Source organism: Rhipicephalus sanguineus, chromosome 11 (genome assembly GCF_013339695.2).
Source record: "Rhipicephalus sanguineus isolate Rsan-2018 chromosome 11, BIME_Rsan_1.4, whole genome shotgun sequence".
In the NCBI taxonomy this organism is placed as follows: Eukaryota; Metazoa; Arthropoda; class Arachnida; order Ixodida; family Ixodidae; genus Rhipicephalus; species Rhipicephalus sanguineus.
The window spans coordinates 38,537,740-38,553,767 of NC_051186.1; the positions used below are offsets into that span (position 1 = coordinate 38,537,740).

General features: G+C 46.1%; 2 protein-coding genes across 2 annotated transcripts in view; both read left to right on the forward strand.

The window, feature by feature from the left end:
- Nucleotides 1-537: 537 nt before the first annotated feature.
- On the forward strand, nt 538-9,825 carry LOC119374964 (proteoglycan 4). The gene is made up of 3 exons (XM_049420484.1): nt 538-701; nt 4,531-4,695; nt 8,541-9,825. Exons 2-3 carry the CDS (start codon nt 4,534-4,536, stop codon nt 9,801-9,803), a joined length of 1,425 nt encoding a protein of 474 aa, XP_049276441.1. The 5' UTR covers nt 538-701; nt 4,531-4,533; the 3' UTR covers nt 9,804-9,825.
- LOC119373482 (protein stoned-B-like) overlaps nt 9,564-16,028 on the forward strand; it is a 40,645-nt gene continuing 34,180 nt past the window's right edge. Inside the window, 1 exon segment of the mRNA XM_037643516.2 lies at nt 9,564-9,819. The gene's annotated coding sequence lies outside the window, so the exon portion shown is untranslated.

Here is a 16,028-nt window from a genome sequence, read left to right on the forward strand (position 1 = left end):
AAACCAAATAGCGATTGGTGCGTGTTTTCACCTGAACGAAAAAATCAAAGTGAATTATTCCTTACGAACTCAAGAACGCCGCGTGAACGGAAAATAGTCAGTTAAATGTCGCGCGTGTATGCGACTCTGCGGAGCTGGCATTGCATGAGTTTTTAACATAGTTGTTTCCACACTAACCAACACAACGCGTTATTGTGCACAATAATTGGTACTTACAGTTTGTCGCGTCATCTATCGACAAAAAAAGCAAATATATTTTTAGCATATTACAAAAATTGCGCAGTATTTGTTTGGTCTTGGCGCTCGTTAGCGGCGTGTGTATTTGAAAAGAGTCAAACTGTGTCAGAAAATACGGCTACATCGTGAAGCAACGTTTTTACACTATGTTGATTAAAGCACTTTAGAAAGAAGGATGGAGAGAGAGCAAGCTATGGAGGCAAACAGCGAGCGAGAGAGCACAAAAAAGGGGAAAGGTGCGCGCCGGCTTGCGTTGTGAGATGCGCGGTGGTTTCTCTCTCTCTCGCATACCCTCTCCTACAGCTATCCTTTCTTTTTTCTTTATTCTATTTCGTTAATGTCATCACAGGCTCCATAGGAGAGTATAATGTCCGATGTGAAGCGGGCTTCACACCAACGAGTGCAGTGAGCGGCTGCACGTTTGCCACTGGGAAGCGACGCAAGGGAATAGTCGCAATGATGCGGTAAGCGACGGCTTTTTAGGCCTAGAACAAGTTTCGCATGGCTACGGCGAGCGAGCCAGCCGGCTGGGAGATGCACGCACTCCGAAAATGGAAGATATGTTGGTGGCGGCTTCCCTTTAAAGCAGCGGGCGCTGAAGCGAGTCGCTCGCGCGTTTCCCTGGACGCTTTTCTTAAGGAGCACTTAAGAAAAAAAAAAAGCGCGCACTAATTTCTTTTTCGCGAGGATTTGTTGTTCTTGTTTCTGTATCTTTTCGGGGTGTGGGCTGGGCTTGCATTTCTTGGCCGCGCGTTCCACCTGTGAACGCATATCTACCGGAGCGTAGCCATGCATAACGCTGGCCGCTTCTTTGCGCCGCGCGCGTCGATATGCGCGAGATTTCGGTTGTTGCACATTTGAGGAACACGTATGTGTTCCGCGGTATGTGTGCATTCGTGCACTCGGATGTTGAACGCACACTTGCAAGCGTTACATAGCTGCGTCTACGCCAGGCGCCGTCCTGCAAAGTAGTAGCGCCCAGTTTCGCGTGTTCGGATACCAACTGCTAACTTAGATTGCAGAATGTTTTGCATCTCGGCGATTGTGCTATGCTTATTGCTTTCTAAATATATTTTGTCGGATCGTTCTTGCATATGTAACGACATAGTAGGAAAAAACAAACAAACAAATCGATGAAGCGTTTCTTGTTTTGAACCGTGCGTGCGTTTATTCGCGCTACGTGTGGTCGTTTTGTAGCCCGATTTTATCGTTTAATGCAGTTGGCTTTGCGAGTGCTACATACAGTACGGTTAGCACAGGGAGCGCTTATTTGCTTGCGCGGCTGCATGGAGAAACGAAAAATACCTGCAGTCACTTAGAGCTTGTACGCCCATTTCCTGGTTCCACCTGTTCAGATCAATAAATGATCTTAGCTTGACGCACAGGGTGCGTGCCCATTTGGAAGGAACACCTTAACCAGTAAATAGTGCTGAGTCATGCCTGTTGTCTGTAGTAGTGTAAGATTTACCATCAGAGTCCTTTAATTCTGAACAAGCTACTACATAATCTTATGGAGAGGCAATGCTGTATTAACAACTAGGGGAGTTATCACTCTGCAAATGACATGTTGCTCGGTGACCGGTCTAGAATTGCCCGTTAACAGTAAATAACATCATGGTTTGATGTTTCATTTCCCTCCCAGGCTGCTACCTCTTGTCGCTGAAGCAGTGGTTTTACGTCTCCGAGGATTTTGTAATGTTGTGAGCTTAACTTGTCTGCTAATTTGCTTGCTTGCACTGCTGAAGTTGCTGTTACCATAGTGTTGGCAGTGTAGCTTGTCAGATTTAAATTGTTAATGATACCCGTGTGTAACAGTGCTAGAATGTTTGTTCATTGACAGCGACTGTTCTTACGGAGCAGCACCGTGTTACATCACCTTCTGTTTCACAATTGTGGTGTAGATGGATAGTGAACACTTATCGACCAGTTCAGACTGCATGTTGAAGACGTGGTAGACCTAAGATTTAAGACTGATCGCGCAGGCGGTTGAAATGCTCGGCCTATGAATTTGGCTGAATAAAAGTCTATTACTACTACTAAGGACTGGTGACACATCCTAGTATGTTAAAGTTTTACTAGTTTAATCTGGCAATGTGCGTTTGCATCATAATGCTCATTTCCCAGTTTGTGGTTTCTTAAAATGTTTGTTTTGCTCATAGTGTAAGCAAAAATCTGGTGAAAACCCAAATAAGTTCGGTGCAGTCCCGAGTCTGGTCTGAAGTTTGGCGCAATCTGAAAAAGTCTTGCACAAACCTTCAATGTCACGCAGGAATGTGCTGTTGTCTGTAATTACTTTACGGACATGAAATTAGGCACACTGTTGTTAATAAACCCTCCTTTCTTTGGCTTTTTGCTGCTGTACTTTAGGACTGTACATCGATTTGAAGCACCCTTTCTTTCTTCCAAGTGGCTCAAGCTTCAGGAAAACAGGGCTGGCTAACTTTGAGTTCATGCAACAGTTAAAAAGCTAATCATGGCATGTTTGACATTGTCAGAACATTGACACTTACTCGTACTGGAAGTGCAGTTTCAAAAGGGAAACCCAATGTGTAGATGACCTTCGCGTTATGAGATCGCGAAGATACGTGCCTGTTGTGTCCTACTCCTACTGATAATTTTAGTGGGATGCTTGACATGTTATTAGTTGTTTTATGGTGCTTATTATAGTAAAAGGTGCTGCAGGTCATTCGAGCCACCAAGTGCAGTTGCCCTTGCGCAAAGAACAGGGGGGGGGGAGCCATATCCTGTCCACGTGCCAACATCATGCTGATCTTGTTTACAAACACAGTCTATGTCTGTAGTGTTTGTCAAGACTCCCAGGGTGCATCCTTTGACAATGCCTGTCGCTCGGGCCCCTGTTGCAGGGCTTCTGTAGAACGCTCGCCGCTCCACATCTCTGGAGAGTGAGGCACATACCACTTGCTGCTGTGGCACGGTGTCTTTCATTCTTCTGCCTCTGCTGTGTGTGAACCGGCTCTTTGTGCTGCAATTCAGTTGTGAAAAAACTGCAATAACGCTCGTGCACTTAGGCTTAAGTACACATTAACGAGTTTCAGTACCGCGTACGTAGCCTCCGTAACGGTGTTGCGTACATAAGAATGGCATATTCTGCATAGAGCGCGTGTGCAGAACTGTGAATGCACTCTATGTGAAACATGGCGGTCTTAAATTCAGTTGCTGCTGCTTCAGACTATGCATAATCTCGACTGCCTGGGGTTCTTTATTAGTAAGTTTTAGTACTGGAAACGTAGCATCCATAATAGCGTTGTGTACGTAAGAGTGACAGAGTGACACATTTCGCATACAGCGCATGTGCAGAACTGCACATGCGCTGTGTGGGGAAGCGCTTGTCCTGTGCGTATCTCTTCTTAGTCCCTGTGTTTCTTGCGCACTTCTCAAGGATGAACCGTTTCCAACTAGGCCAAATAGCTGTGCTACTACAGAAAAATTGTTTCTTACGTTTTTCTTTTTCCTGGCTCCGTCCTTGTACTTACAGCTTTTTGATTTTTCTATTGAACTTCAGTTGAAAGTCTAGCATTCGGTGCCCATTGCAATCCTTCGTTTGCATGTTTTGTTCAGTTGCACTACTTAAGACGATGCCTAGCGTAAACAGACCAACACCAATGTTCTGCTTTGTTGAGGCCATTTAATGTCGAGTGCTGCACTCTGGCATTCCTCACGACTCGCTGTGTGATTTCAGAAGGTTAGAACGTTGAGGGGCCACTAAAGTGAACCATTAAATCAGTCTAGATAGATAAATTATTGTTTCGGAAAACTATTGTCATTACTTTTGCCAGTATAGGTTATAATTAGAAGAGGAAATGAAAGTTAAAAGTATCACACTTGAATTTTGTGCCGAATCTTCTGCATATCAACATCAGCGTGACATCACGAATTTGGAAATGTTTTTGCATATTTTGGTCAAACTAGTTCAGTGAACTTTCTGAAACTTGCTATGTTGAGACATTCCGTCCCTTAGAACACAATGTGAACCACATTTAGTGACAAACGGTTATGTAGGCCTTAGCAGATTCTTCAATATCTATGACGTCGCGTTGAGCTGGTGCGGGCACTTCAAGGTGGCATCGCCACCTTTTTGCACGTTTCCTCACTTACAAAGCATCTTTTTGCGGTAAGAGTAGTGCTTTTGGTATTCTGAAGTTGTGCGTAACTGATATGAGAAAGATCGTTTTTGGCTTTAGTGTCTCTTTAAGACACGGAGGTCGTTAGCGTCAGTTGCGGTTTTTTTTACCTCTGATAACATCTGTGTCTCCCACATGATGCCCTGCGCAGGTGATGGCGGCGCCTCCCAAGAAGGGGGGCTACCCTTCTCGGCAGCGCCGCTTTGGGCCGGCGCCCCTGGCCTCCTTTGAGGACTTGCCCACGGATGACCAGGACAGTAGCCCCGAGCCACGGAGCCCCGACACCCTCATTCCCTCTGAGGTGTCCACACCACAGGTAGGTGGGCTTTGGTGACACGATTGCTCTGTTACTCGTCGGTGAAGGGGCTTGTTAAGACCAGAACGACCCTGCAAATCACAAAGGCGCTGAAGGCAACGAAAGCGTTAATGACGTACTTAAGTCAACAGGTCTGTGCCTGCAGACTTGATGTGCTCCCCCAAGCATACCAGCCAAGTCTCCCGGATTACCAGAGAGGCTTCCAGATTTTGACCATTTCTTTCGGTTGCACGGGCAAGGAAAAACTCCTGGAATTTTAGTTGTGCCCCGTTTTTGTTCGTGTCCAGTGCTTTGTCTTGCGACGTGGGCAAAGTTGTTTGGCCACGTGCTAAAAAAGTACAACTCAGTCCAATCCATGTTTTTCGAGATGCGACCGTAGTGCCAGAACACATAGCCTACAGAGTAGGAGCAGAGAAATTGCGCCCGGCAGTGCATTCTTTGGGGGTCACGCGTATTTATAACACCCCGGCGGGGATTATGGAGCAGCTGGGCTTTTTCAGGGACCTTAAGCCGGGCAACTACGGAGCGCATTCGCGGACTCTAACTCTCGATACAATGTACTCTCGACTCGCCTCTCCTTTTTGCTGAGATAGTGTAGGGCGAATAAGGACGTGGGACACAGAAACAATGAGCACACAATGAACAGAACAATGAATGCAGATGGGACATACAAAAAAGACCCCTCGTTGTCCACAGTTCGCACTGGCGTTTTCCTAGAACGCCAACTACGGATGTGGGGTCGTATCAGTGTGCGAAAAAAACCACCTATGTTTGATCGAATGCGGCGGTGCATTGTGAGGCCACAAGGATCTTCTCTCCTGTATGGATGGAAAAGGCAGCGAGCGTTTACCGTCCAGTCTGCGAGCGGAGGAGGCCAAACTAGGGGAAGACGAGTGGTCCACAGGACTTTCTATTCAATACTCCTTGTTCATTTCATTTCTTTTGTTTTTTCCTTTCTCTCTCTACACAAAGAAGCTTACAATGAGGCGTGGCATTCCTGCAGTATGTTTTGAAAAGCATTTGTGGTGCTCACCCGCTATCTCAGGAACATGTTGGGCTGTGCGAGCTTAAGAAAAGCAGTTTGTGAAGGAGTTTTCCGGTGGACAAAATTCTTGCTGGAATCTCACCTTACAGATTTTTGCAAAGTGTCGGTGCCCTGAAACCGTAGCACCACAAGTTGAATGGTCTCATCCTTTTTGACGCACATCGCGCACATCATTGTTGATGCAAACGCAGTGCAAGTGGCCGTAACTCAGCTGAGCTGGAGATACGCTGCGTTCCGCGACTAGCAACACTAGGCTTTGTCACTGTTCTTCTCTTCGCCCACTCGACGTTGAGGCCTCGGCGGCCTCGGTTGTCAGCCGCTTTGGTGTTGTGTAGGCCTACCGTCAATCACGGCTCAATGAAGGAGCGCAAGCACAAGAAGTATCTGCAAGTATTTCTGAACCAGTACACACCTGAACTCTGTTGCATTGAAGAATCAAGAATGGGAAAGCATCACGCACGCTGCGTCGTTTGTAGTTGTGATTTTGGCATTCCACATGGAAGCAGGTCGAACATTGTCGTTCGCATACGATTGCAAAAGCATGTTGGCACCCTTCAAATCCAAGAAAAGCAATAGCAGCTGGGAAGATGGTGACCGTGCAGAGTGCTTGTTCATCAGATTTTTGCTGGAGCACGTGGGCCTCGCACGCCAGGCGATGTTATCGCATGTGCTCTTCATGCAACGGAGATGACAGGCTAGTTTCACCTCTGCTTCAGCCGCGTTCGTCCCCAGCGCCAGCGCTCTTTTACTCGCGGTGCGTAGAACGTACGATGCGTAGGAGTTGTTATCGATTTGGACTCGGAAGAATGACGATGGCAAAAACCCATCGATAGTGTCCGTGTAATTGCTATTGCAATAAAAAATTGTCGACCAAGGGCGAGGGGGAGGTAGTGTCAGATGGTGCATCCCCCCCCCCTTCCGTTCAAAGAATCTCCCGGATTCCATTTCTCCAAACTTGGTTGGTTGCCCAAGTGTGCACGTGATTCTGTCGATATCTCCGTTTTTTTCCGTCTCTCTTTCGGCCTTCCCCCAGTGCAGGGGAGCAAACTGGACTTGCATCTGGTTAACCTCCCTGCCTTTCCGTGCTTCTCTTTCAGTCTCTCTCTCTCTCTTGGGAGGGCATTCAGAAGAGCAGATACACAGGCTTTCACGGTTTGACAGTCAGTTACAGCCCTAAACGTTCTCAATAAGTAGAACCCCGCTGTTACGTTCCTCACTGCTGCGTTTTCCCGACTGTGTACGTCGTTTATCCGCCGGTCCCGGCATAGCTCCCATAGGGATAACAATGTATTGTCCGGAACCCCGCTGTTTACAGTCGTAACTGTCGGACCGTTCCCGTATGATACGTCCGCGGAAGTGCGCTCGGAGGCCGACCCGGAAGTGATTACCAAAGAGAGCCGCCATGGTGCATTTTACATGCGGCTTGGCCCTTGTTTGACCGTAATATTAACCGCATGAGAGGCGCACAGCAACAGAATCTTTGCACTTGATGCAAAACAAACGCATGGCCTTTCGAGATTCAAATTGCAAGATGGCGTCCTATGACGTAACTGCACGCAAAAGCAAGGCCTTCGAGATTGGCATTTACTATTGACAAAAGCATAGCCTTTGAGATTGTATTGCACAAACATGGCGTGTATGACGTAATTGCTTGCGAAAGCAAAGGCCTTCGAGATTGGCATTCACTTCTGCCATCGCGTTGGCGTAGACTCATCATCATCGTTATTTGTCGGAGAGCGGGAGGAGTTCGAGCTGGTTGGAGCTCGCACGGTCTGCGTGCGGTTCGCGGTCGGGACTCGCCGCGCCGGTCATGATTGCGTGTGCTTAGTTCTTTCATGCCTACAGCTGTTGGTGTTAAAAAAAATCACATACGTTGATTACATTTCTGTGGATGAGGCCGTCCTAAGCTCCGCGTTTCTATCCATCGACTAGATCGCGGCTGAGCGCGCCAATTTTGTGCTGCTCGTAAGAATTGAAATAAAATTCTGTACCACTAAATATTTTGCGTTCTTTCCTGTTTTTCGGCTCTTACGTTTCCGTCTCTTACGTTTATTTCCTACGGTCCCTTCAAAAACGTATCAGTGGGGTTCTACTGTAGTGAAATGTTGACCTTAATGTAAGACATCAGTGCTTCTGGCATGTACGGTGCTCATGGATTGAAATATGCGACAATTTAGGACTAAGTAAGGTGCACACTTTCGTTCCCATCATCTTCAGTTCATCTAAACAGAATGAACCGTGACATTTTATTTCCCTTGCATTTCAGCTACAGGGAGAGGATGCTAATTTATCGAAAGTAACTGTTAAAGGTTACCTTGTTGAAACTTGTAATTGTAACGGCTACTTTTCTGCTGCACCTAACTATTTTTTATAGTGTTACAACTTGCTGGTAATGGGCCTATGATTGTAATCAGTGCAAGACAATACACAGCTTCGTTGTTGCTGTACACTTGCAGCATGAGGACACAACGACCAGAAAGAAGACAACACACTGCGCTGTCTTTCAACATAGTTTATTACTGCAGCCTTTTCATGTGCTTATATACATGAGGGTGCTGAAGAAAGAGAAAAAGAAAAAAAAAGATAAAAGAAGGCATTCGTGCAGCATCCATGTCAAAAGTAGGTACTATCAAATCAAAGAGGGAAATGAGGCGCACAAACTGCCATGACCGACCTGTCCAGAAAGATAAGTTCACTAGGAGTGAGAGCTATGGAGGGGGACATTGTTGCTGTGTTGTAAGCTTATAGCTACTATATGCAACCCGTTTTGTATCCTGCCACGTGTGCATCACTCATGCAGGTGGAAGGGGACGTCGACTCGCTGGCAACGCTGACTCCATGTGGCTCTTCGGTGCTGACGGCCAACGGGTCTCCCTGCTCGCCCGTGGCACCGCCCTTGCTGGAGGCACCGCCGCCTCCTTCCACTGACTCGCTCACTCCCGAAGAGCCGCAGCGTCGCAAGGGCTCCTGGACCGAGTTGTTCCTGCGTGGCCGCTCGCCCCAGCGCAGTAGTGGGACCAGCCCCGAGCCCACCACGAAGGGCTTCTTCTCGTCATTGCTCAAGCTCGGCGGCCGCAAGTCGCCCCGCAGCCCTTCGCCCCACAGCCCTTCACCCGTGCCTACCGCTCCCCGCCTTTCCGTCACCCTGCACGACGACCAACCCGAGGACGGCGTGCCGGTGGACAGCTTGCCCAACAAGGTGCCCGAGAGTGTGCCGGACAGTAGCATGCCGAATGTCGTGACCGACAGGGCGCCAGAAAAGAAACCCGACAAGCGGCTGGACGGGCAGCCCGACGGCTCGCCCAGCAAGCAGCCGGAGGGCAATCCGAAGAAGCGACAGAGCAGAACTGGTGGGAAGAAGCCGGCTGGTGCTCCCAATGAGCCCTGCGCCCGACCGCAGGACCTAGAAATCAACGACCCCTTCGACCGAGCGTGCCTCCTGGAACGAGTGTGCCAGTCGCTGGCGGACATACCTAGCGCCAGCCGTCGGGGCAGCCGCGAGTCGCCGGAGCAGCTCTCATCAGAGTCAGAGCTCACGCTGGACGCGGTTCTCGCCAAGCAGAGCAGTCAGGATGAGTTCGAGACCTTGCTCGCCCAGGACTCGGTGGAATCTGAGGAGTTCCTCTCGGTCGCCTCCGCCATGGCACCGCCGCCGCCCTCGCGCAGCCCCGTGCCAACCCGGCAGCAGCGGCTCGAGGTGGTGACCATCCCAATCGAGCGGCCGCGGAGCACGACGCCCATCAACATCGCGCCAATCGAGGCATTCCTGCCGGCGGTGTCGCCGGAGCCCTGCCCTCCCGACAAGATCCGGCTGTTCCTGCCCGGGGAGCAGTTCACGGGCCGTGGCCCGCGTAGCCCCCGCCGGAGCTCGCTCAAGAGCTGGCTCCACTTTTGCGAGGAAGGTCTGCAGAGCCCGCGGAGCCGCAAGCGGTCCGAGGACAGCCAGGCAGCCGGCTGCTGTGACTGTCCCGGTCCGGAGGCCGCGCACTCGGACTGCACCTGCGACTGCCATCACCAATCTCCCGGGAGCAGCTCTCTGAGCAGCCCCGAGCACGCCTCCTAGAGCACATCCCGCAATCGTGAGTGACATTCTTATTCAATGTAGCAAATGCCGCAGAGGATGCGACAAAGAGGAATGGGTTCAAGGCAGGTACGCAGTTGTCGTAGAAAGCACAGCGAGTGAGAGGTGTGGAAAAGCTTGGGGCAGCAGGAAGTACGAACTACTTGCTAGGCTTTTTTAGTCAGGCTGGTTGGTTTTTATCCATTCTTGTGATTAGTGCAGACAGTGAGACAAGGGACACAGATGCACGATAAGTGCACTGTGCACCTCTTCAGCTTGTAATGCTCGATTCTTGACTGTGCTGTTTGCTGTCACGATCGTGGACTAAATAGCTTACAACCCTGATGCATTCACTCATTGTGTTGCAGCATCTGTTTATGAAGAAGATTTGTTCCCAAAGATAGTGGTAAATGTTTGTAGCTAAGGCTACAAACTGTACTCTTTTCTTTGTCATTATTGTATCCTGCCGTACATCAGAGCAGCCAGCTAGAAATCGTTTGAGCCAAATGGGAAAGCATTCCGTTAGCTATATAAAGTCTTCATAAAAGAAACGACAAGAATGAAGTAGGAACTGTAACAAATGGTAAGAGTAAGAGTTTTCAGTAAGCCCAGAACTTCGCAACATTTTACCATTGTTCTTTTAACTTTGGGTCTCTAAGGAGTTCTTTTTCTTCAAGACCACCAGCGTTGGTTTTGTCAAAGTCCTTGCCTTGGTCTCATTCTTCTTTTTACGCTGGTTTCTTAGTGAGACAGGCAGGTTGACATGGAGTGATGCTCGTAGGTAGAAATGCTTTCATGTTGTATTTAATATGCTGTACACGTGCAATAAACTATGTACAAGTTGCAACCACTTCAGTATTTCGTAGCTTCCCTAACCATTTTTTTGTCACCATTGGAAATTTCTGATTGGGAAGATTTCGCAGCTTTAGAAAAGACCAGATGATAAAACTTAAGGTAAACCTAAACACCTGCGGTGGTGATCTGACTATGCCATTTGTACCCTTTGCTACAGTTCTACTAGTCTGCACCAAGCTCCAATTGCCCAAGTGCTAGTTTTGCCGACATTGCCAAAGTTCACTGTTTTCGCCTGCTTTCACGGCAATTGGAACAATTGTGGCCGGAATTGTTCTTTGTCCGGCAACCAGTCCTAGATCTAGATAAAGTCATAGGCGTATGCACTGGGGAGGCCAGGGTTGTGCTATGATCCTACTCTCTTAGTGGTTAAAAAGGCGGAAAAAGTGACGTTGGAGCTGAGCACACTCAAAATAACATATGCAAATGGTACTGAAAGTATGAAACATGCGTGCTCGTTCTTTTCCCGAAATTATTTGACGGTCTGTCCAACTGTGTTATACACACCAACTAAGAAGAGCACTTGGCTGTGGTTAATATGTATGGTATTGCAACTGCAGTAAAATTTAGTAGTTGAAATTCGTGTTTGACTACAAGAGAGGGGAGGTAGTGCCAGGATATGGTTAGCCCTCTGCTGCATGCTGCACGTTGAGTACGCATGCCTGCAGGCAAAGCCAGTCAAATCCAGTTTGCGTCTTCCTGCAAGTTCTGAAATGAAATGCGGCTGCCACAGTGGGCATCGAGCCTCCTACTTCGGTCGATGTAGGGTATGCATCAAAGCATTACAAGAGATTTGTGTATTGTGGTGAGGCATACAAAAAGTGCCTGCGGGCATAGAGTTTTTTACACTATTTACTAGAGGGAACAATGACGCTGCAATTGTTGAGCCACCATGGGAACGGTGGGTAGTACATGGATTTGTCTAGTGCTTGCCGCTTCAAACACACTTACGGCTTTGTTTGTTGTTGTGTTTTGGGTTTTGTTTTGAATAAAAGAATGGCTCATTTTGAACCTCGTGAGCTGACTTGAAATGGTCGAGGTGGTAAAGTGGGACTGCTGAACGCTTACTGAACTTCGTCTTGAAACAATGCGGCTGCAGGCCAAATGAACCCCAAAAAAGCAAAGCTTAGGCAAATCCATATACAGTAAAAGCTTGTTAATTTGACCCTCATTAATTCGGAAAATTGGATAATTTGGACGTGATCCTTGGTCCCGGCCAGCACATGCATTGTTTAACGGTATCTAGTAGGCTTGTGCGAATAGTAAATTTTAGGTACGAAGCGAATAGTGATATGGTCAAGTAATTTCAAATCAAATTCGAGTAGTGTATGTCACATATAAAGAAAAATGAGCATATTTGTCATGACCCAACAAACCTGCATAATATTTTTAAAATTGAAACAAGGTATGTGCAAATGTCATTCTTTTGGTTCAAAGGGAAGTGAAAGCAACTTTGAATGAAAGCAGGATATGACTTTCAGTAGAATGCAAGTGATAGCCTGTAAAATATGGTAAGTTTTAAAATTTACTATATTTAGAACATATAAGCCGATATAACAAGCTTTTAAACTTAAAGAATGATGAATAGATGTGAGGGTAATTTGTTCATTTAACTTTGAAGTGAGGCATGTGTGGATTTCCCTGGATAGGTGTATTCACGGTATAGCACCCCTCCACTGCAGTGAAACCACCTTTACAGGCAGATGCACGTGGTTTATATATGTCCATTTGTTCATTTCGAATACTTTGAAATTTAGAATAATTTAAATTCGTTTCGAAGGTAATTCGAGTACTGTAGTATTTGTTCAAATATTCGACCTGCTAAAATATTTGCACAAGTCTAGTATCAAGCTCTCGTTAATTCAGTCACATGTGGCCGCAACCGGTTAATTCGGACGGTCATCGGAGCGTGCCGAACGCGAAGCGCCTCAAATATGCGGTGCAAAAGAGTGAAAACAACGTTCGCAGACAACAGAAATGAGGAGGTCCTGTCCACATCGATATCTTCACCAGTTAGTGACCACGGTTTTGTCCACATGCAGATCCGTCACTCAGCAGCTTTGTTTTAACTTGATGCAATGCGTGCAGAATGTCACAAACTTAAACATAGCGGAAGCCCTTGGAAATGAAGAGCTTTCAGCTGCATTCAGTATGCTGGCATAAAACTTGTTTGCTACATCGTGATGGACGAACTATCAGTTGCTGGCCATTTTACCTGCAAAAGAACTATCGTTACGTGCACGTGGTGGTTCTGGTGATGGTGGTACTTATACGTAATAAGGTAGGGGTGCAGAGCATCTTTCGGGCCAATTGAATACGGGAGTCTCTGGTTCCTTGGCCACATAGAAAACAAAGTCTTAGGATGACAAAAATTGCGACTCTTACACTGCTCTTATGCAAAATAAGTATAGGATTTACGTATTCGTCAAGAAAATGGATGTGTATCAATGTAAACAGACATTTGTTTATTATTTTCTTGATACCTTCGATAATTCGGCATTCGGTTAATACAGATATCTTTTCCAGTCCCGTGAAATCCGAATTAACGAGCTTTTATTGTACTACCCATCATTCCCATGCCGGTTAAAGAGCCATGCATTGCAGTTCCCATAGACACTAGTGCCATATTTCCCTCTAGTGTACTATCATGAAACTCTGTGCCTGCGGGGTGGCAGCTGCATGTCACGTTAGCCCTTGCCACTGAATTGCTCTACCGAAATACACAGTTTGTGTATTGTGGAGAAGCCAATGAAAATACATCTGTCGATGTGCATGCAGAGAGGCTTTGCTGCCATTTTCTGGTTTGTACCTATCGACTCAACATTGTCATAGTGTAACTAAAATTTGTCTGTAGGAAAGACTATTACTTTAAAGGCTCGTTTCTTAGTTAGACACAATATTAATCAGAACCAACAGACAATAATGCCAAAGAAAGTATAGGGGATGTTATTCATTGTAATTAGGATTAAGTGTGTCTGTGTTAAAATCTAGATAGGTTAAAGTGGATAAAGTGTGTCTATGTTAAAATATGGATAAAATTTGTCTGTGTTATGCTTGGCTGCATAACTTTAATCTCTGCAGAAAAAAATAATTTATGCAGTAGTGTAGGGAAGTTTCTCGTGTGCATAGTAACTAAAAGTTGGTTAGCAACATATGGTGGCACTCTTTTTTGTGAGGATAAGCCTGATTTATAGCCGCTCTCTGATTGTTGGCCTTGTGTATTTCTTTACTGAAGAGCAACCTTTTCTTTTGGTGCTGTAATAAGAAGCTAAACGAGATAGCTATGCATTTTGTGTTGTGCTGCTCCAAGTGAATGGCTTCAGAACAGCCATTAAGAAGTTATTCTTAAACTGGCTTCACCATCACATCACCGAAGCGTGGCAACTTGCACCTAAATAGGTGCTTTCTTTCAAATCGCAAGTGGTCTTGCCAACATACTTTTCTTGAGTTGTCGGGCTAGCCATATACGTCCAGCATTGTGGCAATTATAGTATGATTTGCTGGAAATGAGGGATTGCCTGTAATCACTGCTGAAGTTGCAAGGAAATGGCTAGATGTCATTTTGAGCAGCTTAAAAAGTAGCCATACTTGTCAATGCTTCTGCGCAACAGATTTTGGATACGTACTTCCGTTTCTGTGGTTTAAACACTGTTCAGATGGCTTGTGTGTTTTCATGGTGTGTATGTACTGTAAAATGTCAACATGTGGTGGTCACATCAAAAGCACAGTTGCTGCACAAAACCTAACTTTCAGTGGTTTTTGGGATGTAAAACCACCAGAGGATAATTTTGTTCTAGATAAGGCTTGCAAAATTCGCTTGCTTTCCAGCTAAATTTTGCTGATGTATCCTTCTTAGCTATTTACACTAAAACATAATTTTTTTATTGGCTACATCACCACACAGGCAGCTAGATCCAGCTGCAAAAGAGCCCATTGGCGACTGGTATAGAAACATCATATTATTTTTTTTTCTTTTTGTTTGCTGCATACTGCGCATTCGAGATCTTGGCAGGGAAGGCATAAAAAAAAAAAAAAAACAGCCACACATTAACATTGTGAATTGTCGAGTACACAATGCATGCATCTTTCAAGTAACCCGGCCAAAATTGGAGAGTTGTGCTAGCAACTTTTCAACATTGAATTTGCATTCATTCTGATCAAAATTTATTTCTGTAATTTGCACATACAACAAAAAAAAAGCTTTGATAGTCGACAGCTTCATGGGCCCATTGTACCTTTGCATACAGTCGGTGGCAATGTGATAGTGATAGCTATAATTAACTATCAGTAGTGACTATTACGGTAACCATAGAGTTTCATACTATGAAACCAAGAGGGGAATCTGGCACTAGTGTCTATGCGGGGCTCCTTGAGCCGTGCTTTAACCGCCATGGGAATGATGGGAAGTACAGGCTTCAGATCTGCTTCGAGTGGATTACATTCTTGAGATTCGCGGTACTTGTTTACCGAGTGTAAAACAAAGTGATACGAAGTTATTTCCAATTAAAACTTGCTTCATTCTTATATACGTATAAGTTATTGCAGAAAGTTTGCGTGACCTTGAGATTAAAGTGAAACATTACACTTTTAACCACCAGGGTAATATGTATTCCTCTGCAGTTTTGTACTCCAGATTTGGCATTACCAAATGATGATTGATTTTATTTTTTTTTGCATCTGAAAACAAACGTGTGATTTTCACTTGAAAGTACGTATCATGTATTTATGGAAATACAAGTGCTGTATCGAGCACTGAATGTATTTTCTGCTGCAACACCAGGCGCGTCTGCCTGTGCGCAGAACGATTGTGAGAACAGCAGTACGTACAATGCATTTCTTGCTCCGCTGTAAAGCCGATTCAGCAGAGCATGGCGGTGCATCCACTTCGCTTCGTCGTTTTGCAGCCAAATTGATGGCGTCTTGGCAAGACGTGCTTACAAAAAAAACGTGCAATTTGTGCAGTCCCCTGCATAGATACTAGCACCAGATTCCCCTCTAGGTTTTATAGTATGAAACTCTATGGTTACCGTAATAGTCACTACTGATAGTTAATTATAGCTATCACTATCACATTGCCACCGACTTTTTCGGGATGCTACATCAGTGAGGAGCGGTGCGTGAGTGATGCTTTGCTTAAACTGTCAAATACAACCTGTAAAGCCCCAGCGTCGCAGCAGACCGAGGGACCTAGCACATTTCAGACAGTTTCAACAACAGACACCGCTTCAGTGCTCTGCGTCACACCCCAACATGCACCCACACCAGAGAACACCGTAGGTCACTGGTTCTCAGCCATGGATGTTTTGGTGACCCCTTGTGAACCGGTGGAAGTGATGAGGGACCCCTTCTTGCAGTGAGAGAAAAAAAAAGTGGAGG